Source organism: Perca flavescens, chromosome 14 (genome assembly GCF_004354835.1).
Source record: "Perca flavescens isolate YP-PL-M2 chromosome 14, PFLA_1.0, whole genome shotgun sequence".
NCBI lineage: Eukaryota > Metazoa > Chordata > Actinopteri > Perciformes > Percidae > Perca > Perca flavescens.
In genome coordinates this window covers 26919321-26944582 of record NC_041344.1, presented here as the reverse complement: position 1 = coordinate 26944582, position 25262 = coordinate 26919321, and the positions used below count along the sequence as shown (strand labels likewise).

Genomic DNA, 25262 nt, shown 5'->3' with positions numbered 1-25262 from the left:
AATCACATCTGGTCAACCTGTTCTTTTGAATTATTAGTATCAAATCTCAGACAGAAAAGTATTAAAATGACCAGCTAGCTCCTTGTCTGATTTCAAACCAATTACTGAAATTGTATAATCATATTACCTTTCTCCTGCATACCTGTCATGACTGACATACTATTCCAGATACTTTCTAAAGCATTACCTTTTAAACTTTATTATTTCTACAACTCATAAAAACACACGTATGTCCCCATGAGGAGATAGATACAGTTTGTGTGTGTGTGTGTGTGTGTGTGTGTGTGTGTGTGTGTGTGTGTGTGTGTGCAAGAAAGTTCTTCAGATCTTTAAACCAGAACAGGTTAATGTGAAAACTGTGCTCAACACTGTACACATCTTTGTCACATCATCTGTGCACCTTTTTATAAAGACAATTCATAGAGGACCACTGAACTGAGGACATTTGTATATTTATTTCTAATTGAGTTTGTGTGTTGCCTAATTTAAAACCCTTTATCTGTGTGTGAGACTTTTTTTCTGCCATCTAACTAACTTGTTAACTTGTTTCTGTGGAGGTTGAATGCACTCATTGTAGTTTGTTTTGGACACAAGCTTCAAGTCATTTGAAAGTCATGCGACACAATGTGATAATTAACTTAATTATTCAATTATTATTTTTATTGACGTAGCTTACAGGTAAATTCAAATTTTTAACATTAAAATGCATATTGCAACAATAACGTACGTACAAAATAATACAATGAGTAAAATATAGGACAGGTTTTTCTTCTACTTCTACTGCTACCTACTACTAACCTTCCTTTAAATGCTGAGAAACATCAGAACCCTGTATAAAACTTGAGTTTCTGTTGCTCATCTAGCTCCTGGATTATTCTATACTCGGTATCTCCAGGATGTGATCCAGTTTTTAACTTTTTGTTTCTGAGTTTTTCCCAGTAATGACTCCAGTTTCCATCACTGTCTGCTCCATAACCAAACACACTGACCTAGGACAACAAAAGTTAACAATGTTAGAAGCCGAGAACGTAGTGCTTAAAATCTCGCTTATTTGCATCAACTTGCTACTCATCAGTGTGTTAAAGCAACACTGGTGACATTTACAAGGAAAACGCTAAATTAAAAATTAACTTACCTCATCACACATATGCAGGGCAAGAACCAAAGCAATAAAGCCAGTGGAGGGATACCTGCCCTTCTTTTCCAGCCACATGTCATGAACATACCTCATAAAAGCTGGATTGAGGACCATCACCTGTTATGAGTCAGAATTCAAACTTATTTTATTAAATTATGACCTTTGCAGCCAATAAAGGTTACTGTTGATTGCATCGTCAAAAACAATACTTACCAAATCCATATTAGATTTGATTTTTGATTTTATTGGTGCATATGATCTGTTGAAAATGGCGTAAAATGTCACATGCAACATCAAGTGATTGCATGGTTTTGTCAGTAAAATTATTTACAAGGCAATCCATAAAGAAAAGTAAATCAGAGGTTGTTTTAATGTGAACGTATTATAGTATCTCGGGAGGAAGTTTTATTTCACATAGGCTATGCTTAACTCTGTAGACTTTTCAAAGAACATGCCTCAAAACAGTACGCAGCATTGATATCGTTAATGAAAACTGTGAGGAAATATGTACGTCAACAACCTGTATTTCCATGACTAAGATGAGACGATAATAAAATGCCACCAACTTTCATTAAACATTAACTGTGAGGCTATCAACATGAAATTTCTTTGACACACACGCCCACACTATTTTATCGTTTTGTTACACTTGGGTACTACTTAGGCAACCAAAGAGGCATCACGTGAGAAACAAAGTCAAACAGAGACAAAAGTCCTTTCAACACCCTAACTGTGACCACCCAATGTGAATCACAGATCGTTCTACCCTAATTAACAATAATACGTCCTTGTGCATGTCAACTGTCCTGTCCAGTCCCGTCGTAGCAGTTCTTATATGGTCCCGTCTCACTTCCCTCTGTTGTCTGTCTGTCACCTTGTCGCGTTTTATCTAATGTGTTACACTCCGTACGTGGTGCTTTAATCCCCCCTGCCCTTATATGGATCCACGGTCTCACTAAAACAGGGTGAATGGTTACGGTATGGCAACAGTAAATGCACTGAATGTAATTCTAAATCTGAATGTAACATACTGTGTATATAAAAATATATTGCTTTATTAAAAATAAAATTGGAGCCGCCTGTATAACTCAGTTTTCAATGAGACATATAACCAACACCATCCATGGTCCAGACCTGTGAGATTACTGTAATGTTAACATTTCAACATTTAAATAGGTTTTTGCAATATTTACAGTGTCACATCATGCCAATTAAGCCATTTAAATTGAATTAAGAGAGATATTTTAAAGAATTTTGTAAACATTTTATTCAAATTTTTTTTTCTCAACAATATTGCATGTTGCCATCGTCACGTGTTTAATGACGTCTGTGCCGTTTTGTTATCGACTCATCTTAGTCATTGAAAAAATAAATTAAATCGTTAATTTGAAAGTGTTACTCGCTAAATTTCATATTCGTAAGTCTAAATTTGCCAACCACAAACCATTCTTTTTAAAATTAACTCAAAATCTTCCATTTTATCATTTCAATAGGTATTTATGTATAAGTACCCACTATAAAATGTTGATGAACAGATTTATTTTTTGTTTAATTGTGATCCCCCTGGCATTATGTATGTTTGTGTTCATGTTCTCTATGTTCTGATTGTTGTTCTGCCCGTCTTTGAATGTTGAGGAAAAAAAAAAAAAAAAAAACATATTTCGTCATAGTTTACAAGATAAACTCTGCTATAGGGACAAATGATCACATAGTTCATAAAAATCTGACTCACCGTCCTTTGAATCCTGTGGTTAGGGCCTTTGTGAGCCACTCAAGATCCTGTATCTTAAATGGAGCCAGCACAAGATGAGTGGTGTTATCTAAATCCACAGAACTCTCTGGATACATGATACGATGAGTTGTTCTGGTCCCAACATCTGCTTCATAGCCTTTGGTATGACCAGCGTTCATTCTAAATAGTGCAGAGGGATATATTTCACGTGTCACTGTCCTTGGCAGAAATACAATGTGACCAAAAACACTAATAGAAGAAAACAGCTTTCTTTCGCTGGACGACTTACCTTATGATGACGTCATGGAAATCTATGAGAGATCCATAATGTGATCTCCTCAAATTACCAGAATTCCCCATCACAGCACAAGTCCTGCAGCGGTCAGGGCTGGATTCTAGAACATCTGGACTGGGTGGGACCGTCAGAAACATCCTCTCCACTGTTTCTCTGAAGGTACTCAAGTTGCCCTTTTCATGCTGTAAGCGCTGTCAGGCAGATCAAACAAATGGATTGTTATGAACACAGTGGCAGGCGTTGTCACCATGGTGATGCAGGTCCGGCGCCTGGGTCAAATGACTAAGGGGGCAGGTAAAAATTGCGAGGGGGATATTTTTTTTTTTTTCATAAAGTAGGATAACATTAACTAATTTAACCCAGGCCTTACCCGTGCTGCCGCAACAGGGTCAGCACTCGCAAATATGGCATTTCTTGAAGCAGTTAAGTTGTCCATTTTTATCTATTTTTTAAATAAAAAGTGTGACTCGACAAAATAACTAGTTGTCTAATTTATGAGCTTTAGGCTTTCATTAACCTCCGAGTGTGTGCTCCCGGTTGTAGACATTTCCGTCCAGTAATGGTTGAGCCGACACTTAAAGCAACACTAGAGAACTTTTCCCGCTTCGGCCCCCCTTCAGGTTGGAAGCAGAATTGTCCATTACATTACCTTATGCAAGTTTGCCAGATCGGGTAGCGGATCAGTACCCTGGAAATCCAGAATTTGAATTTGCTCAGCGAGTCACTCTGGCATTCAGTAATAATGCTCATTAACTATGCCCTTGTAGCCGAGCTGCACCAATCACATCGGTGTATCTGATATAGGCGGGCCAGAGGCGAGCTAAACAGATGACAACAGTTTAATCTACCAGTTAGCTCCGCTGGTAGCTAAGCGTATGGGGCTCTGGATACGTCACCCTGTGTATTGTTGTGATTGGTCATAGTGTTATCCAGTTGTGTGCAGTGACATTTCCAAATGCATGCTTGGTGCTGCCCCTAGAGTTGGGCCATTTTCATTACTCAATGCCAGACCCTTAATATTTCGGATTTGGGTCTGGATTTCCATACTAGCGGATCTGTAGTTTGAATGAGACATCATTTTTTTTATTTTGACGTTCTTATTTTCTGTTTTGTCTTGTGTTGTTTTACTTCCTGTGTTTTCCCGCCCTTGTGATTGCCCTAATGTGTTTCACCTGTTTCACCTTGTGCCACCTGTCTTGTGTTTCCTCGTTACCCTGTGTATTTAGTCTTTGTCTGCTCCCTGTCCAGTGTCCAGTGCTGCGGCTGCGCTGCTCTGATGAAAAGACATGTAAACAATTTGCGTTGCTAGGCTACTGGCGGTGGTCTGTGCGCAGCACAGCAGTTTTTTCAAGGGGGTAAGCCAGCCTCCACAAAGCATTGCTCCTGAAGCATTTAAAGACTTATTTGTTCCTTGTTTATTTCTAAAGAAACACGACAATAGCCTCTTTCCGACCAAGTAGTTACAGGAACGTAGTTATAGGAACAGTCCACTTCTAAACAACTACTAACTACTCTCCCCAAAACCGGTTTACCATTTGCATTCACACTGGCCAAGTGGCCATAGGAACTGACCTTTTGTTATTATAATCACAGCCATTTAACCACCACTATGCGGAAAGGAGACAAGGGAAGAGACCCTGCCCTGAATTAGGAGCTGAAAGAGTTACAGGAATTGTGGCCAGAGGAACTTAATACTCCCCAAATTGGTCCAGTCGGAACAGGAGAAAAAAATATTGTCCTAGAAACGTTATGTTTCCGTTAGGCTACATTACCTTGTAGCTTACGTTATGGCTCCATAGCAGACGCTTTTGTAAAAAACTAAAAAAAACAGCTGTGTCATAACCACGCGACTTACTGTCACATAGTACAGGAATTACCATATAGTACAGGAGAAGCTCGCAGGCAGTTTCGACTTACATTAGCTGTTTAGTTTAATTATTAATGTTAACTAACATTTTAGTTAGCAATAATTAGCCTGTGCCTATGTTATCTTCTTACATATACACTCTCTCCGTCTCTGCAAGATTCAGAGAGATTTCTCTTGGCACAGATACCAGAAGACTTACAACTTTCAGACAGGTTGCTCACGTCACATCTATGTCGTCAAGTTGGAGGCTGCGCGGTAACGCTCAGCCATCACCGGAAAAGTGCTTCTAATGTCCTTCACTGGTCTCTATCCAGAGCAACGGGATCTGTTGGTCCATAGATTTATTAATGAAGTGAGAAGACGGCTGGAGCGGTCTCTGTGACAAATATAGCCACAGATGGGATTACATTGTTGTTTGTAGTTGAAAGCCCCCATGCGATGTAGACGACAAGTAGAACTTGTAGCCTAATAGCAATTGTGTTGTTGTGTTTGTACGTTTTATGGATGTATGATGTTGAAACAAGGAGTCAGAAAATACAACTGATGGGGCAAAGCCCCCTCTTGCCCCCTCGTGGCGCCGGGTGCATGGGGATGGTCGTTGATTATATTTTATTCCCTGATCTGAAGTGCAGGTTGAGAGAGTGTTTTCTTACAAGTTTACTACGTACCTTCCACCAGTTGAAAGCGTCCTCTGAGAGATTGTAGTTTGCTGACAAAAATGGTTCAACAGATTTGTTGAAACGCTTCATAAACCACGGATCATCTTCAGATAAACATCGCTCACAAGCACAGGGGCTTTTATTCTGAGGCAGGGAGCATGACATATATCTTTTCCAAGACACACAGATAGTAGTCACACACAGCAGGACAATGAGCACCTTCCCTTTTGATTTCATCTCAGCTCTGTGACGCTTCTGATTGAGAAGAGAGACTACAATCATAAATGAGGAAAAACTTGTCATATTGTTCATTTAAAGCTATAATTATCAAAAGAAAGTAAGGCAGTTTGGTAGTGTAAGATACCAATTAGATAAACTCATCTTCAAGTGAATACAGCTGCTAGTCATTATGAAATGAATATCACAGTTTGCATTATTTCTCTGATGATGACTATATCTCACATTTAAGACAGAAATTTGTGTAAAACATGTTAGATGCAATTGTCAATATGTTTATAAAAGTAAAATAAAAAGTTAAATGTTATAGATGAAGCCATCTAAAATGTACACCCATTCATTCACTTGCTGGGTGCTCTTTTTGTGATCTTATTTTGTGTGCAAGATTTTAAAACATGATAGGACGGTCCATGGGTGTGAAAAACATTCCCTCAGATGCTACTGAAGGGCTCAGTAACCAGGCCTGGCTGTTTTTGTCCCTCTGCTCCCTTTCCCGGTGGTCTCTGGGCCCTGCTGGCAGCCGGTATACAATAACGTTATTTTTAGTTTCAGAAAACCTCCCAGAATTCACCAATATCTATGATATTACCACAAACATTCCTTCTCTTAAAGTGGTCTCCTTTTATATTAGCCTAGTATCGCATTGCCAGACTATTAAATATCCGATATCTGTCTTCTAAAGCAATACTAGTAAACAAATTGATATACGACAATCAAATAGATCCATTCTGTATTACTGAAACATGGCTGGGCCATGAAGAATATGTTAGTCTAAATGAAGCGACACCTCCCAGTCAAAATAATACTCAAATTCCTAGAGGCTCAGGCCGAGGAGGGGGAGTTGCAGCCATATTTGATTTAAGCCTGTTAATTAATCCTAAACTAAATTATAACTCTTTGTTCTTAATCTTCAACATCCAACATTGAAAACAGTACAGACAATTATATTTGTTGTTGTCTACCGAGCTTGAGAAGGTAGCCTCCAATCAGTTATGTAATTTTCTACATAGCAATAGCTTATTTGAGGAATTTCAGTCAGGATTTAGAAAGCATCATAGCACAGAGATGGCACTGGTGAAAATTACTAACAACCTTCTAACTGCTTCAGACAAAGTACTTGTCTCCGTGCTTGTCTTACTAGATCTTAGTGCTGCATTCGACACTATTGACTATACCATCCTGTTACAGAGATTGGAACATTTAGTTGGCATTAAAGGAATTGCACTAAGCCTATTTCTCTGACCGATCTCAATTTGTTAATGTTAACAATAAATCCTCCAGGTACGCTAAAGTTAGCCATGGCGTTCCACAAGGCTCAGTGCTTGGACCAATTCTATTCTCCTTATATATGCTTCCTCTAGGCAATATTATAAGGAAACACTCAATTAATTTTCACTGTTATGCGGATGACAGACAATTATATTTATCGATCAAGCCAGACGAAACCAGTCAGTTAGCTAAACTTCAAGTATGCATTAAAGATATAAAATCATGGATGACCTACAATTTTCTGATGTTAAACTCAAACAAAACTGAAGTCATTGTGCTGGGCCCTGAACACCTCCAAACCTCATTATCTGAAAATATAATTACTCTGGATGGCATTGCCCTGGCCTCCAGCACTACGGTCAGAAATCTAGAAGTTATTTTTGATCAGGATATATCGTTTAACACCCACTTAAAACAAGCCTCTAGAACAGCCTTTTTTCAACTTCGTAACATTGCCAAAATTAGGAACATCCTGTCGCAAAACGAGGCTGAAAAACTAGTCCATGCATTCGTTATTTCCAGGCTGGACTATTGTAATTCCCTATTATCAGGATGCTCAGTTAAAACCCTTAAGACTCCAGAACGCTGCAGCGCGTGTTCTGACAAAAACTAAGAAAAGAGATCATATTTCTCCTGTATTAGTTTCTCTGCATTGGCTTCCTGTAAAATCCAGGATTGGATTTAAAATCCTTCTTCTGACCTACAAAGTTCTAAATGGTCAAGCACCTTCATATCTTGAGGAGTTCTTAGTACCTTATTGTCCCACTAGAGCACTGCGCTCCCAGAATGCAGAGTTACTGGTGGTTCCTAGAGTCTCTAAAAGTAGAATGGGAGCCAGAGCCTTCAGCTATCAGGCTCCTCTCCTGTGGAACCAGCTCCCAATCTGGGTTTGGGGGGCAGGCACCATCACCACTTTTAAGAGTAAACTTAAAACTCTCCTCTTCGATAAAGCCTATAGTTAGGGAGTGAGGAGTTGCAGCGTTCGACTATACCAGCAGGGAGCGTGTGTAGCCATAGTCATGGCGCACCCCCACCTTATCTCTTCTTCTCCCCATAGAAAACGTACGTATACTTAGGGAGTAAGGAGCCGCAGCGTTAGCCTAGACTGGCGGGGGAAGGTGTGTAGCCACAATCACGGACCACAGCCTCCCTATCTCCCCTTCCCTGCAGCTCTTAGTTATGTGGTTATAGTTCTAGATTACCGGGGTACCTCCTTTGACACACTGAGCTTCTCTCTCCTCTCTCTTTCCATTTGTGTATCTTGCTTGTTACTAACCTAGCTCCGGAGTCCTTATGTTCTTGTTTCGCCCAGCATGTTTCCTTGGATCATGATGGCACCTACATCATGGTGGCAGCTGTCACCGTGGTCCTGCTCTACGCCCTACTGTACCCTTTTATACCCTGCTACACTCTGCAATGCCCGGCTTCAACTTGCTGTGTCCGGTCAACGCCCTGCCACGCCCTGCTGTGCTCTACGACACCGTGAACTATTACAACTACTACTTCTAGTCATTATCTTTATTGTGACTATTATTGTCATTGTTCATGACAGCCCCAACCGGCACCGTCAGACACTGCCTACCAAGAGTCTGGGTCTGTCTGAGGTTTCTTCCTAGAAGGGAGTTTTTCCTCGCCACTGTCATACTTACGCATTCATGCATGCTCTTGGGGGAATCACTGGAATTGTTGGGTCCTTGTAAATTATAGAGTGTGGTCTAGACCTACTCTATCTGTAAAGTGTCCTGAGATCATTCCTGTTATGATTTGACACTATAAATAAAATTTGATTTAATTGAAATTGCCAAATATCCACATTGCTGAGAAAAGTGTCTGAGTGGTCAATGCAGCGGCTATTGAACGGTTTCATTTCCTATTCATTTTTCACAATAAATGTTCCCTGTTATTTTGTTATTTCAATGCTTATATTGTGAGGCAGCCAAATCAGGAACTGTTAGGTTTCATCAGCAGTAATTTAACACAACTCCTATGCGAACATAAAACGTTAAATATAGCAGATGTATAATCTAGAAACGGCAGCTCTGCTCTCTTCAGTTATATTTTCCTCATTGATTATGCTTGATTTCACCCACAACATATCCATTGTTAATCAGAATGCTCATTTTTATGACTCAAGCATCTCCCAGCACCGAGTGAGCAGAAATTTTAGATGGCTTCATCTGTAAATCTAAATATTAAATCTATATGTTAAATAATAATAATAATACTTTATCTGTATAGCACCTTTTAAAAAACCAAGTTTACTAAGTGCTTTGACAGACAAGCAAGGCAAAAGAGGTCAGTAAAGTAACTGACAGCTAAACAGTGGGGCCAAAAAACACAAAACAAGCTAATGAGAAGACAAAATAAGCATATACTATATATAGAATAGAAATCAATAGCAATAACAGATACAGATCAAAAGGAACAATAAAATGTGAGAGCATAAAGAGAGCAAAATGAGGCACCAATCCTGCGCGCCCTCTCTCTTTGGGCAAGTTGTTCCAAAGTCGAGGGGCCCTTATGGCAAAAGCACGGTCACCCTTAGATTTAGGACTCGACTTCAGAACGGCCAAAACGGCCCTGCCCGAGGACCTAAGGCTGTGAAATGGCCAGGGACGTTGTTAGGCCTATTTTAGGGGGGCTGAAGCTACCCCAAAATGCTCCTAAGCCCCCTTAAATAATAATAAGAACAACAATAACAATTTGATTTATCCTCATTCATATTTAGACGCAACAAATGATATATATATATATATATATGGCTACAAAACAATAGCCGAAAAGTCGGAAGTTAGACAGAAGCACAAAGAGTCGTGCTACCAAGATGATGCACCGCACTGTCTGGTTGCATTGGTGTGAACTGGCAGCTTTCGGAGCGTTTTGAGATGTAGGCTAGGCTAAAGATGAGCACATGCCAACAGATACACGTGAAAATAAAATTAAAGCAATCCTACATACAGTATATACAGTAATCATTACTCCAAATCTTTTATTCTTTCTGCCATCAGGTTATTGTATTTAGACAGTAGCAACTTTAAATAGGATCTGTATTAATATCTTACATGATAAAGTATGCAGGATACCTATATTTTTTCTTTTTCTTGTACTGCTATTTGTCATATTTGTTTAACTTACAAACTTATTAGCTGTCTGGCCTCTGTTTGTCAGTTTTTGGACATTTTGGATTTTGTTTCATGTGACCAATTTGCATTTCGAAGTCATGAAATTAGCATCAGGGTTTTGTTTTATCTGAAGCCCGAGACACACCAAGCCGATAATCGGCTGTTGGATAGTCTGGCGAGGTCAGTGATTCGAGTCTGTTCAGTGTGTCCCGTGCCGTCATCCGTCTGAGGGGCCATCGGCGTTCATTTTGGCCGACCTGACATGTTCAGTCGGAGACAGGGTCACCCGGAAATGGTGAGCGGAATGAGCCTAGAGTCTAGAGTCTAGAGTCTCTCAAAATCTGACGAAAATCTTTTAAACTGACCTTTGTTGAGCTGAAATGAAGACAGATTCAGCAACTGCATGGCCTATTTCTCACTTAAAATATTTTCAGAAACATGTTTCAGTGAACTATTTTAGTACAATACGAGATTGTATTCTGAACAAGCCGCCATGACAGTCTGGCTTTGAATTTCCGGAGAATTTCCTGTCTTTCAATCCTAGTGACGTCCCTGGAACTGGCTCATACAAGGACAACATCTCCTCTATGTAGCTAGGAGCCAGACCCATACCAGCTTTAAAAGTAATCAGTAAAATCTTAGAATCAATTCTAAAACCAACAGGCAGCCAATGGAGAGATGCCAGGATTGGGGTTAAAACCAATGAGAAGCCTAGCTGCCTTCTGAACCAGTTGAAGGCGAGGGAGTAACCTTTGGCTCTAAATATTAAATCTAAACCTAAATGTTGAATCTAAATGTTAAATGTAAATCTAAATATTTAATCTAAATGTTATTTCCACCATAGCCACGAAGCTGATGGTGGTTACGTGTCAGTTAAACTTCTCATCTCCAATCCTATCTGTATTTGTGAGAAGTGGCGCAGAGTTGAAAGATACCCTACTTTATGGCTTTATTATCAAGTTAATAGGCGTGTGTGTTTGTGTCGGCCACTGTCCATTTCCTAAAGTTCTGAAATGCAAAATTTTTTGACAACTTTTTTTTTCGTTTTTTTTTAAAGGGCATGCGCCCATGAACACCCACGGAGGAAAACATGAATCGACCCGGCTCCGTCTACCTGCTGTAAATCATTTCGTGACTTTGCAGAAATCAGACCCTGGCAAAGGCCTTAATAAAAACTATATAAAAATAGCCTTCTTTTCACTGCTAGTTTTGTTTCGTTCACTGTCAGGTCATTTATGATCATCAGATGGAAAATGACACAGTTTCAGAGACATTTTAAAAGTTACATATAGTCACTTTAACTTTTTATTTTGCTTTCACAACATGCTGTAGACAATTGCATATAACATGTTGTTTTACACGAATTTCTGTCTTTAATGTGAGAAAAATTAGCTAAAGGTGAGGAAAGTGAGCTAAATAATAAAAAAACTAAAAAAACTTTAATTTAATTATTACTACAGTTATCATTAATAACAATTACTAATGGTACATCTTATTATTTTTACTTGATTCCTGTAGTCATTTTTCATTTATTTATGAGCCAAATATACCTAAAATCTATGAAAATTATAATAATAATAATAATAATAATAATAATAATAATAATAATAAAAGAAGGAGAAGAATAAAAAGCAGTTATAATGTAGTAATGTTTTATTTTTGTCCTACCTGATGAGAGAGGAAAGTAAATCCACTTCTTCTATTGAGAAAACGTTTGACTTTAAGAGTACTGGAGGATGATGATCGAATAAATGAATGCCATTTGTGTGCTTTGATCAGGAAGAAGTCTTCTGATAGGAGAATTGGCACACTGTTGTGGCAGGGTATTATATAGGCTATAACATTTTTTTTTTAAAGTGAAGTGAAAGAAATCTGATCCCTCAGGCGGCTGCAGGTCCTCCTGCTCTGGACTGTGACAAAGACAATACCAAAAAGGAAAAACAAAATCGGCATATTATTAACTCCTCTTAAGTTAAACATGTGTCCATACGTCAAGTAGTGTAGCTAGTTGACTAAACGCTTTCCGTCCGATCAAGATCCTGGCGCAACAGGTGCGTTTTATCCGCCTCTCAGTGCGCAGCGGCGATGGAGGACTAACCCGAGCTGTATTTCCAAAGTTATTATTGTTTAGAGTTTGAGGAGCCAGGCCACATGAACAACCGCCTCCCTCCGCTAATTATGTTCGGAAAATCAATTAATATGGAGAAAATTGCACGTGGACTATGTGACGGGCCGCACTGAACGCATCCTCTGCTCTTAAAAAAACAAAAACTAAAAAAGTAAAAGCTAAAGTAGCCTGAGAGAGAGAGAGAGAGAGAGAGAGAGAGAGAGAGAGAGAGAGAGAGTGGGGGAGGATCCACTGTCTGTACTGTGTGTGTCCCAGCAACATGACGCACTGCTGATTGAACAGAACGCTGCAGAGGCGCAGCTCCAATAATCTGGGTTCTGGTCACTTCAATATAATAAATGCGTTCTGTAAAGATTTAAATTAACAGTTCTAGATAAAGAAATAGTTAATATATTATTCATTGGCAATGTTCATTGAACGATAGTTCATGAACTCGTTCATATTTTGGGCGAACGTGAACTGAACGTACTGTATTACTGCCTGATGAACGTTACTGTGAACTCGTTCATTCTGGTGTCTGTGAACGGCATGCTCTCGCAGTTTAACTTCGTTCAATAGGGTGCCAGATTTTTATAGAAAATAATAAATACTCGGCTAAAACACACCGTACAGACCTTAATATGTAAAAAATACCCAATCTGGCAACACCAGCCACCGATGTCGCACCGCCGCATGAGTCATCAAAACAAAAAGCAGCATGGAGGCGAAGAAGCAGCAAGGAGGCGTCGTATGATTATTTAAACGAGTTTTATGACAAGGTCGGTGAGGATGGGAAAAATCTTACATTTCTATGCAAACTGTGCCCGCTTTCTTTCAAAAAGAAAAAACCGCACTTCAGTCACATCCACAGCAAACACTGAAATGAAGCAACATATGGGAAAAAAGAACAATGATCTAGTTCATTTTTGTAACTGTGAATTTAGTTCAACATTTTGAAGTATGAACTATGAACTGAAATGTGTGAACTGAACTTGTAGAAATGTAGAATGTAGAAAGTGAACTTTCCCAACACTGGTCATTGGTTAACAGTCTACCTTGGCGAACATTTCCCCTGCCTGCTAAACCAAAATGAAATGTCTGTTACAGCTTTATAAACTACCAAAACTCAACGAAAGCTTTGCTATGAAAAAATAATATAATTTATAATATAGGCCTATATGCTGCATATATATCTATATATATATATGTATATATATATATATATATATATATATATATATATATATATATATATATATATATATATATATATATATATATATGTATATATATATATATATATATATATGTATATATATATGTATGTATGTATGTATATATATATGTATGTATGTATGTATGTATGTATGTATGTTTATATATGTATGCATGTATGTATGTATATATATATGTATGTATATATATATATATGTATGTATGTATGTATGTATATATGTATATATATATATATATATATATATATATATATATATATATATATATACACACACATATATATATTCAGCCCCGTTGTCATGTCATAAGATGCAAAAAATATGTTTAGTTTAGTATGTTAGTTTAGGCACAGCAGCTGCTGTCTGTTGTTTGTGCACCAGGCACTGTGAAGGACCAAGGTCCAGACTTTGTAGCATGTTGTAAATATATTATCATCTGCCAGTCAAAACAGCCATCGTTTGTTCCTCCTAACTTGCCATCAGTGCACTTCCTTATGCAGAAGTCAATACAGTTTTGATCACAGTCTGTCCTGTATTGTCAGACTATAAAACACGTTTTTACTGGTTACCAATTTATGAGTGAGGAACGAGGATCTCATAAAGGAGGATCTCCTTTATAAAACAAGATACAACTTTGGACTCTGATGAAGATGTAACCTTACATCGAAACGTTAGTCACTGTTATGCACCTTAAGAAATAAAACTATTAAGTAAGAAGACATCTCTGTTGCACCGGCAATTTTTTGTTATAAGATACAACTTTATTTAGAAACAACAGAAATTGCTGTGCAACAGTTGCAAAACTTGGAAGAGTGCAGATACAAAAAGTGCAAATATGCAAAGACTAACATGACGTTTAAATAATGAATCCAAAATAGAAGTATTTGCTAAATACCTCTGCATTGACAAGGACATATTAACAATGTTAACTTTGCATTAAAAGTCATAATTTATTAGACTGGGTAAAGCCAGCCCGATCTGCCGGGCGATTTGATTTCTCCCTGTAGCTCGGGCTGGAATCCTATACATTTATCTATCCTGCTTCGGTTACAAATCTGCGGGGACCAATCACAAACTGGCTTATCCACCTGGCGCGCTATTGGCGGGTTTAACACAATGACAATAGAGAAGCAACCAAGCAGCTTCTTGTTTACATTCACCATGGCGGCCACCGAAGCGCAGCAACACGTTGATGCCGCTGTCGCTGCTACGTCACCCAGATCGTTGGTCTGATTGGTTGAAGGACTATCCAATTGCGTACAGAGGCATTTGAACTATGCCCGTTGATCCCGCCTCTTGTGCATTAGAAAATACAGAGCAGACTCCACAGACTAATGTTCAATCTTAAAAGATTGAGCCTGGTCCGGTGATAGCCAGACTAAAAAATTACTGGTTATGACTAGGTTGGGTATCGTTTTTTTTTTTTTTTTTTATTCCAGTGCTAAATCGATACTTTTAAAACGGTGCCGGTGCCTAAACTGGTACTTTTCAATAAAGTAAAAAAAAAAAAAAAAAAAGGGTAGTAAACAACAGTCAGTGACTTGTTTATTGCTAAGGCCATGGTCAAAATTAAAGATTTAATAATAACATAATAACTATAACAATAACAATAACTTATTTCACCAGTAAATTGCTGTTGAACCCCAGATGGGAAAAGGGTATTTTACAATTACTGTCAATGCACCACGAGGCTACCAGTTTTAAGTGAATCTGTGTTGTTCTTATTCGGTCTCGTTACTACCGTTTACGTCGGCACCGGTTCCCTATTGGCACCGAGTTTTGGTACCCAACCCTAGTTATGACGCTTAATGACAACAGTCATCAACATTCATAAAGACTCCGAACACAAATCTAAAGGCCCTGACACACCAACCCGATTATCGGCCGTCGGACAGTCTGGCGAGGTCAGTGACTCGAGTCTGTTCGGTGTGTTCCGTGCTGTCATCAGTCGGAGGAGCCGTCGGCCTTCATTTGGGCCAATTTGACATGTTCAATCGGAAGGCGGGCAGTCGGACTCAATGGCCAATCTGATTGGCGGAGCGCTAACCCGGAAATGACTGACGCCTCTCAACATCTGACGAAATTCTTTTAAACTGACTTTTGTCGATCTGAAATGAAGACAGATTCAGCAACTCTATGGCCTGTTTCTCACTTAAAATGTTCTTCTATCTTTGTAAAATATTAGATTGTATTCCGAACGAGCCGCCATATGCTTGTTTGTAAAATCCTGGAGCAGCCAGACCCACGTGATGCATTTGTCCAATCAGCTGCCGGTATTAATTTTTTGGGCAACAATACAGATTAGCGCTGCCTGCTGTTATGGAGACGTATTACGTTTTGCGCACGCGCAGAACGTACGCTCAAGTTGGCGTTGCTTCGGTGTGTTCCCAGGCACTTTTTTGACCAGCTCGGGGAGGCAGGTCAGTCCCACTGGCTTTTCTGCCGAAGGTCGGCCGTCGGGTTGGTGTGTCAGAGCCTTAACCGGCATGCATTGGGGGCGATCGCCAGTGATTGATTCTCCACAGGCTTGGCTCATCTCAAACAAGCCTATTATAAGCCACACAGCTAGTGGGCATTTGTGCTTTGCAGTGAAATGATTGGTGTTATAATTGGATTATAATTCCCATCCGTTGTGGGCATATTTACTAGGCTCTACTGTCAGAAGATGCAAAAATATTTTCTCACCCTTTCAGTGCCCTGCACCTATCAGATCCAATCCAATCCAACTTTATTTATAAAGCACATTTTAAAACAGAGGTGAGCCAAAGTGCTGCACAGTCAAAAGCAAAAACAGTCCTAGTAATAGATACACAATATTATATGAAATTAATTAAAAAAAATATATGTATTTATACATATGAAATAAATGGATACAAACACAGGGTTGATATACTAAGAGAGCAACAATTTTTATTTTTTAAGAAACCACGAATAAGGAAAAAAACTCATGCTGGGTCAAAAGCCAATGAGAATAAATGAGTCTTGAGGCGGGATTTAAAAAACAGGCGTGAGTCCTCACATGGTTTCATTGTTCCACAGTTTGGGGGCGACAACAGAAATAGCTCGCCCCCCCCCATGGTCTTTAATCTAGTCTTTGGGACCACTAAAACAGACTGATCAGCATACCTCAGTGACCTAGAGGGGACATGTACCTGTAAAAGGTCTGATACATAGTGTGGAGATAAGCCATTTAAAGACTTAAAAGCAAACAATAACCTCTTAAAAATGAATTCTAAAATGCACAAGAAGCCAATATAGAGAGGCCAGGATGGGGGTAATGTGCTCTCTCTTTTTTTGTTCCAGTGAAAAGCCAAGGGGCAGCATTTTAGACCAGCGTTGTTTATAATGGCATTTGTTTTTTTTAATGGCATTCTGTGGTTAAGGACTGGGTAAAATACTTGCAGAATCACAACAGCCTACCTGTTTACACAACATTGGACTAGCATCACTGTAAAGTGCTGAATGCTTAAAACAGGACCAGACTTGGGAAAGATTATTTTACTGAGTGCTGGCAGCATATTGTAAATGTTGGGTCTTCTGCCTGTCAAAACAGGCTGCACCCTTGTTTTTTCCTTTTATCTTGCCATCAGTGCACTTCCTTTTTACTGAATGCAGAAAGTCAATACCATTTCGATCACGTCTTATATTATAACAGAGTGATAAAACAAATAAGATTTTTATAGTTACCAAGAAATGAATTAAGAACAAAATCAGGAACTACTTGATAAAACCAGATCAGGTATCTTTATTTATCCCAAGGAAAAATTGCTGTGCCGCAGTTGCAAAACAAAGTTGGAATAGTGCAGATACAAAGAGTGCAAATATACTACGATAAAAAATAAATATTAAACCACGGATTGATTGATGATGTCTAGGCTGATGAGAGATGCTGCACCTGCAAGGATGTCATTATCGGGGAGTGGCCCTATAAAAAAGCAGTTTGTGTTTTAATGGGTTTTTTTATGTTGTAGGCCTATTCATAGTCAAGACAAGGCAACTTTATTAAACAAATATGAAATTCAAAAATAAATAAAAACAGTGACGAATACAAATATAATACAAGATAAAATACAAGAATAGAATTAACAGTTTAATATAAAAAATAAATAAATTAAGAATAGGCAACATCAAAAAGAAAGGTCTTCAGCCTTAATTTAAAAGAGCTGAGAGTCACGGCTTACCTGCAGCTTTCTGGGAGTTTGTTCCAGATATGTGGAGCATAAAAACTGAACGCCGCTCCTCCCTGTTTAGTCCCGACTCTGGGGACAGAAAGCAGACCTGTCCCAGATGACTTGAGAGGTCTGGGTGGTTCATAGTGGAATAACAAATCAGAAATATATTTTGGCCCTAAGCCATTTAAGGATTATTAAACCAGCAGTATTTTGAAGTCTATTCTTTGAGGCACTGGAAGCCAGTGTAAAGACTTCAGAACTGGAGTGATGTGATCCACTTTCTTGGTCTTAGTTGGAACTCGGGCAGCAGCATTGTGAATCAGCTGCAGCTGTCTAATTGATTTTTTAGGGAGACCTGTAAGGACACCGTTACAGTAGTCAAGGCTACTAAAGATAAAAGCATGGACAAGTTTTTCCAAGTCCTGCTGAGACATAAGACCTCTAATCCTTGATATATTCTTAAAATTGTAATAGGCAGATTTTGTTATTGTCTTAATGTTATTCATTAAGTCAGACACATTATTATGTATCCGTAATAACTGGCAGCTTGTGGCTCTGAGGTAAAGGTTGCCCCTCAAACACTATTTAGTTTATTGGGTGTCTATATAGATATCTTCCATGCAGGTTGTTAGTGCTAATGTTTTAGCTGTTAGCAGTAAATTAAGCTAGTTCATGGCGACAATAGTCTGGGTTAGTTGTAACGAGAATCTGGGTAAGAAAATGTTGGTTGTATTTATGTTTTTTCTTTAAAATTCTTTGAAAGACGGACCGAGGAGTGCCTCTCAACACACACACACACACACACACACACACACACACACACACACACACACACAAATATTATGTTAAAAAGTCATTCAGCTTTTGAATAAATGTTTCAATATCAACACCTACAATAAAACAAACATTTAAAACAAAAATAAAACGATCTAAAGCCATAAAAAATAAACTCTGTATAAAACACTATGATACTGTATATGATGACCATATTAAAACGATGTGCTCCTCCAGACGGAGGCATCGAAAAAAAGCAAGTCTATTTGTCCTGTTTATCGTATTATTCGTGAGAATAAATTCCATAACATGTCAATATAAGATTTGAGTTTTCTTTGCAAATATATCTTTGTTTGAATTAATGATATTATCTGGTTTCATTTTGTCTGTTTTTCACGGCAGATAGATCAAACAGGTGTTTGTGTAGGATATGAATTGTAAAAACTGGCTTTGTGAATTCTTCATGTCATCAATATAGGGAATATTTTTGATTTATTTTGCACAATGGTCTCAGATTCACACAGTTTCACGTGTTTCATCCGTCTGCCGTCGGTGTCGCTGTTTCTCATTTCACCCGTTTTCTGTGCGTACGTCTGGGTCAGAGTGGCCGTGTAGGTCCGCACATTTTCCCGTCAAGTTTGCTTTTTATAAATCCAAATTATTGCGTAAAGAGCGGCGTAGGTCTTCTTTTGTGCGTAGACCACGTTTATAAATGAGGCCCCTGATGAGCAGTTAACTATAGTCCTCATAAATCCACCGGAAAGTCGTGGATATAGACTACGCGAACCCCAGCAGACAGTACAATTTCAGTTTACGTTTTAAAAAAAAGTTTAAGTCACATTAGACTTGATAAAAATTAGGACACTTAACACCCCCAACCCCACCACCTGAAACGGCTGGGCTGTGTACAGTACAGATGTGCCTCATGATATGTAAGGAGTGAAATATTATCCATGAACATTCATGTAACTATTTTACATAACATAGGCATCTCAAGGACAAAATCTCTGCAAGTCATGTGTGCTATTCAATACCTTCATGTTTAACCCAGTTTGGACTCTTATGACAGACAGTCCTTCCCCTGATAGGCAACTGCAAAGCACCTATTGTATTCGGTTCATGCTTGAGTGGTTCTTCCTCCTGGCCCGTGCCCAACAATCAATATCCAATTTCTGTTAAGCTGTTATCTCACCTGTGTGTATCTGGTTTTATGTTTGCTTAGGATTAGGGTTTATTTGTTAACAGAGGTGTCAAGTAACGAAGTACAAATACTTTGTTACCTTACTTAAGTAGAAATTTTGCGTATCTATACTTTACTGGAGTAATTATTTTACAGCATACTTTTTACTTCTACTCCTTACATTTTCGCGCAATTATCTGTACTTTCTACTCCCTACATTTTAAAAATAGCCTCGTTACTCATATTTCAGTTCGGCTTGTTTTCATTCCGGCTCGTCCGTCATCGTTCACAAAAACACACACACAAAAAAACCTATCCAAATCGCTCCATCAGGAGAGAGTGAATTTGATTGTGGTTGGATGAGAAGTATAAACATAGTCATTCCGACACCCTATTGGTTTGTACGCAATCCATAACACCTGTACAGACCCGGTGCTAATACGCCACCGGTGCCTTAACGACCGTTATCTACCGCAGTGGTTCCCAACCTGGGGTCCAGGCACCCCAAGGGGGGGCGGCAAAGATCACAGGGGGGGCGCGAGTCTTTATCTGGTTTGAGGTTGAGGTAAAAAAAATGTTAAACAAATTATGATAATACACTAGAATATCTAATGTATACAAAAGTCTTTATGAAAACTATATATTTTGTTGTATTCTCATTTTTCCTGCCGCCACGGCATCACTATTTTATGAATGAAACATGGCGGAGAAACAGTGCTGATAACTGCTCTGTATCAAAAAAGAAAGTAAGGCTCTATCTCGAGAGTTACCTCAACTTCGGTTTCGGGCGGGGGGGGGCTCAGCTTTTCTTAGGGGGGGCGCCAAGGAAAAAAGGTTGGGAACCACTGATCTACCGGACCGAATAGCAACGCGGATTTCGGTGCCTTAGGTGCCTGCGCGATGCTCCGAAAACGGACGTTAGAGGGAACTGAACATCGCCGCACGGGACGCTAGTCAACACTACAGTTTGAAGCAGGTTAGCCTAGCGTTAGCTAGAAGATGGAGTAAACATGATAAAATGCTGAGAGCTAAACGGTGTAAAAGTGTGTCTATATTTCACTGGAGAGGAGTCTGACACCAGACTGTAGCTGCCGTTGTCTGAAAAACACAGAAGAGATGTAGCCTACGTGTCAGCTTTTTCAGCCCTTCTGAGTTTGCAGGTATGATTTTGATATACTGTAACATTATTATAGTCATATGATTTTGTCCCCGCGTTTTAGAGTTGTCCTTAATGGCATTTCCCCCTTACATCAGGGGTCTTGAACGTTTTTTAAGCCCAGGACCCCTTAACTTAAAGTGAGATGTAGCAGGGACCCCCTACTACATATTGTATAAAATTAAGTTGCATATTAAACTGGGCCTACAATAACTGTTAAGGTAACCTAAAGCCTTCTTACATACCTTTTTTCATAAGCTATTAAAATATTAATTGTTGGCATGATTTTATAAATCATATTTTAATGTTACATATGTGGCACAGTAAATCTAGGATTAACTGTATCTGTGGGCTGATATCTTAGTGACTACCTTACCTATAGGCCAGTAAGCCTATCATCAGTGGGAATTTATATTTGCTAATAATATGTTGGAATTATGTTATGGCATTTTATTTTTTTTAAAGACTCAAAAATGTACAATAATTTGGAGGCCCCCCTGCAATGACTCTGAGGACCCCCTGTTGAAGATCTCTGCCTTACATTACATTTACTTTTATACTTTAAGTAGTTTTGAAACCAGTACTATAACACTTTTACTTAAGTAAAAAGCTTGAGTTGATACTTCAACTTCTACAAAAGTCTTTTCAAACCCTAGTATCTATACTTCTACTTGAGTAATGAATGTGAATACTTTTGACACCTCTGTTTGTTAAGTTCTTCTTTTAATGCTGCACCTAAAGAATTTGTATTTGGCTTCCAACTTCATACTCCTGACATGTACACAGGATCTGTTGGTCGGTTGGCCCACCACATTGGTCCAGACTGAAATAAAATGAGATAAACTTGTATTGTAAGTACCGTAAGTAAAGTAAGTAAAGTTTATTTGTATAGCGCCGATAACCGATCACAGATAAAAATCACAAAGTGCTTCACAATCAAATGTAATACACAAAATGTAAGAACATTTTAATACTAATGGAAAACATAAACAACCATAAAAAACCCTCAACTAACTAAAAGCCTGCTTGAATAGCACAGTCTTGAATTACTTTTTAAAGAATAGACAGAATTCACACAACGTAGCAAGGGAGGCAAGACATATTGATCCCCAGCTAAATTATACAACAGCATGGGTTCATGTACAAAAACTAGGGCAGTTTCTATTTGGCAAGACCAGATTGTATCCGGATTGATATTAATAAGTCTTGACAGCAAAAAAACACATGAAATGCGATTTTCCTATTAAAATCACATTTGGAGGTGGTTTGAAATGCAAATCCAATCAGGTTTTCTGCAGATGTGACTCAAGCTCAAGATGGATTTCAAAGTGTCTTCTGCATCACCGGTGTAGCCGAGGGTTATACTGTAATTGTGCCTATACTTATGCAGATAATAATATAAAAACACAGAGGCTCTGAATTCCGAACCAGCATGAACCAAGACACCTTTTACTCCTGCATTGTCAGTGACTTTTTTCTTTTCTTTTTTGGGCTTTTATGGCTTTTAATTGATAGGATAGCTTGAAGACAGAGAAGGGGAGAGAGAGAGGGGGGAAAAGACATGCAGCGGGCCACGGGTCAGATTCGAACCCGTGCTGCTGCCAAGGACTCAGCCTACATGGGACGCTCACTCTACTGAAAAAAAACACACATAATTTTGGACCATTATCATTATCATGTCTGTGTCTAATACGTTTGAAAAGCTATACTAGATAATAAATGAATAACACTCAAAAAACGTAAAGAAGAAACTTGCTAAAGATGTCCTGTGGGGAACAACTATAATCATCAGATCTGAGAAAAGTGATTTAGTTACTACTGCTCACATTGATTATACAATCATTCGGCTTAGGTGCGGCCTAAAATCATATAATGGTAGGGAAAACCTTGCATTCCTCTGTCCCAAATGCACACGTCTTGCCTGTCACTTAATCGACTTAGGTCTACAAACTACATCAGTGTTCCTGTTCACTCTAGTATAGTCAAGGAAGCTGGAGCTGGGAGCTTTACAGTGGTGGTCCTATGCTTATGCAAAGAATTGAAATGAACCCAAAGACATTTATTGAACCAGCAAGTGACAAACATTTTTATGCAAATTAAGTGATATTGAAGGAAAAGGCCTTATGGAAACAGAAAATTTCGATTGAATTTCATGAATATCGACTCAAAGTTTATACGTCTCAATGGATTTTCTCTTAATCGGTAAACGGCTTATGCGATAACCCCTGTTTTAGGTAATTTTATTGTTAAACAGACGCACCTGTACAGGTCACAAGTGGTAAAGACTGCCACCGCATGCGCACTACTGTGAGTGCTGACGTAAATGTCTCTTATGATGCAACGATCGTCTACTACAGCCTGTAGTACGATTGGTGGCCAGCCCTTTCTATTGACAAAATCCCTGTAACCTTCAGCAGTTGGTCTATTCGCCATACTAGTTTTGTAGAGCGCAATGACGATATGCTTCTCAGTTGAAACCGGAGGGCCGGCTTACCCCATCTGGCACGAGGGACAGGCCAACAAAATTACACAACAGGTCAAATCCATGAAGTGTCTCTAAACCACAATCTCCCAGAACAGTTTGGAGCGGTGTCGTTCCCTAACCACAGGCCATCTCCGTTGTTGTCGGCCATTTACGTGCATCTGCATCTTCATAGCAGTGCATAGTTGTTGTCTTATTATAGCTTGATATGTCGCTATCAGCTGGCACATAAGCACTATTACAACTTGTGCAATATTACTCATTTAGGTAGACGGCGCGATCCATTTTGTCTGGCAAAAATTTGTTTGCAAATTTTAGCTTGAATGTTCAGTGCGTAAATGAATGGAAACACCATAAAATGTCTCAAATCAATTTGATCTACCAATTTGACCGCAAAACAGCATATGACGTCAGGTTTTTATTCTCTTTAAAGCCGTTGGATGGAAACACACTTTCCCCGGCTTAACTCGCATGATTTGTTTTGACCGAACTTCAGATTATTTGATTGACAAGTGGATGGAAACTATGCTAGTGACTTCCTGACAGATGGTACAGTATGTGCTGTTGGATCCCTTTCAGCAGGTGACAGATCCTGTCATGACTGTAGAGACCAGGTTCAACTTTATTATCCTAGAGGAAATTAGAGATCAACCGGTATAAAAGCTCCGCCTACTGACCAATCAATACTCGATTGATAATGGCGTCACCATTCTTTGAAAATCTGGTGGAACTTGGTGCATGGATAGTGAAAGGTGCACTCAGAAAAGTTGAAACATTTAGAGACCGACAAAACCCGTTTCATTCCCTGATGGGTATCTTTATGAAAGATATAGATTTTCAGCGCAGGGAATAACGTATCTTTGTCAGCTTCTTGAGCCGTATGTGTTGCCAGTGAATTATGTTTTTATATAAATGTTTTATTTGCTCCCACGATCGCGTACCACTGCCAGGGTTGCAACTAAAAGAATAAGCTACTGCAACGGAAGTGTATGTAGTGTAATTGTGGTCAGATCTTGTTGTCCCTGACTGATGGGGCAGTGATATTGCTAAGCCTTGTCAATTACTCATTTGCAGCATCAGCAATTTACCCTTAATGGGTTTAGCAGCAGCGACTGTAGCTTTTTGCCTGTATTACGTGTCTGTGTTCTTCATATTTCTGTAGGATTATCTTTTGCTCTTCTTGTGTAAAATTGTCAAATGAAATACACATTTTTCTAAAAACTAATAAAACATATTTCATCTTTCAAGGATGGTCCATGGACCATTTTGAGACATTTATTGAGAAATTATGAGATTTTTAAAGAATTGTGACCTGTGAAAGTGAGTGAAACATGCATCAGATTGACTTCAGGGCACTGCAGCAAAACAATGCATCAAATCTGCTGTCATGCCGCGGCTACACTGAATGATTGCAGGTCCCGGTCATGGATGACAAACTAAGCTGAATGAGTGGTGATGTCATTTATTTGGTGAAATGAATGATAATGTAATTGTTCACAACTGATGGGTGGTGATGCGATCACAACGACTGATGGAGTTGTCACCGTGGTTTAGTGAACACAGCCATCCGCCAAGCCACCGTAGCAGTGCCCATTCTTCACAGAAATAAAATGACAACTTTTTAGTAAGTGATAGACTAGCTCTCTGCAGTGTTTGACCAGAGATTTTCTGCAGAAGCGCATAGGTTTCACATGATGGCCAGATTAGTTTCTGAGCACAAAAAAGACAAATCCAGTCTGTAAAATGGGCTTCATGGCAATGGCAATGTGATTACTACATAAAAAATGCATTTGGTGTAACATGGATTGTGGCTGATGATCATTTAAAGGAAAAATGA

General features: G+C 38.9%; 1 protein-coding gene across 1 annotated transcript; it reads right to left on the bottom strand.

Annotated features, from left to right (window-relative positions):
- Positions 1–821: 821 nt before the first annotated feature.
- Positions 822–12124, bottom strand: LOC114568357 (CMP-N-acetylneuraminate-beta-galactosamide-alpha-2,3-sialyltransferase 1-like). The gene is made up of 7 exons (XM_028597943.1): positions 11988–12124; positions 5701–5946; positions 3160–3356; positions 2871–3050; positions 1352–1397; positions 1136–1255; positions 822–989 (listed from the first exon to the last, which is right to left on the bottom strand). The coding sequence occupies exons 2-7, from the start codon at positions 5926–5928 to the stop codon at positions 822–824; spliced, it is 939 nt and encodes a 312-aa protein (XP_028453744.1). The 5' UTR covers positions 5929–5946; positions 11988–12124.
- Positions 12125–25262: the final 13138 nt, after the last annotated feature.

Excerpts from the sequence above, each read along its gene's own strand:
- LOC114568357 (XM_028597943.1), bottom strand. The coding sequence starts at position 5,928 with ATGAAATCAAAAGGGAAGGTGCTCATTGTCCTGCTGTGTGTGACTACT. Across the intron at positions 3,357-5,700 it reads ACGCTTTCAACTGGTGGAAG|CGCTTACAGCATGAAAAGGG; the intron begins GTACGTAGTAAA and ends TCTGCCTGACAG. Across the intron at positions 1,256-1,351 it reads TCAAATCTAATATGGATTTG|GTGATGGTCCTCAATCCAGC; the intron begins GTAAGTATTGTT and ends GACTCATAACAG.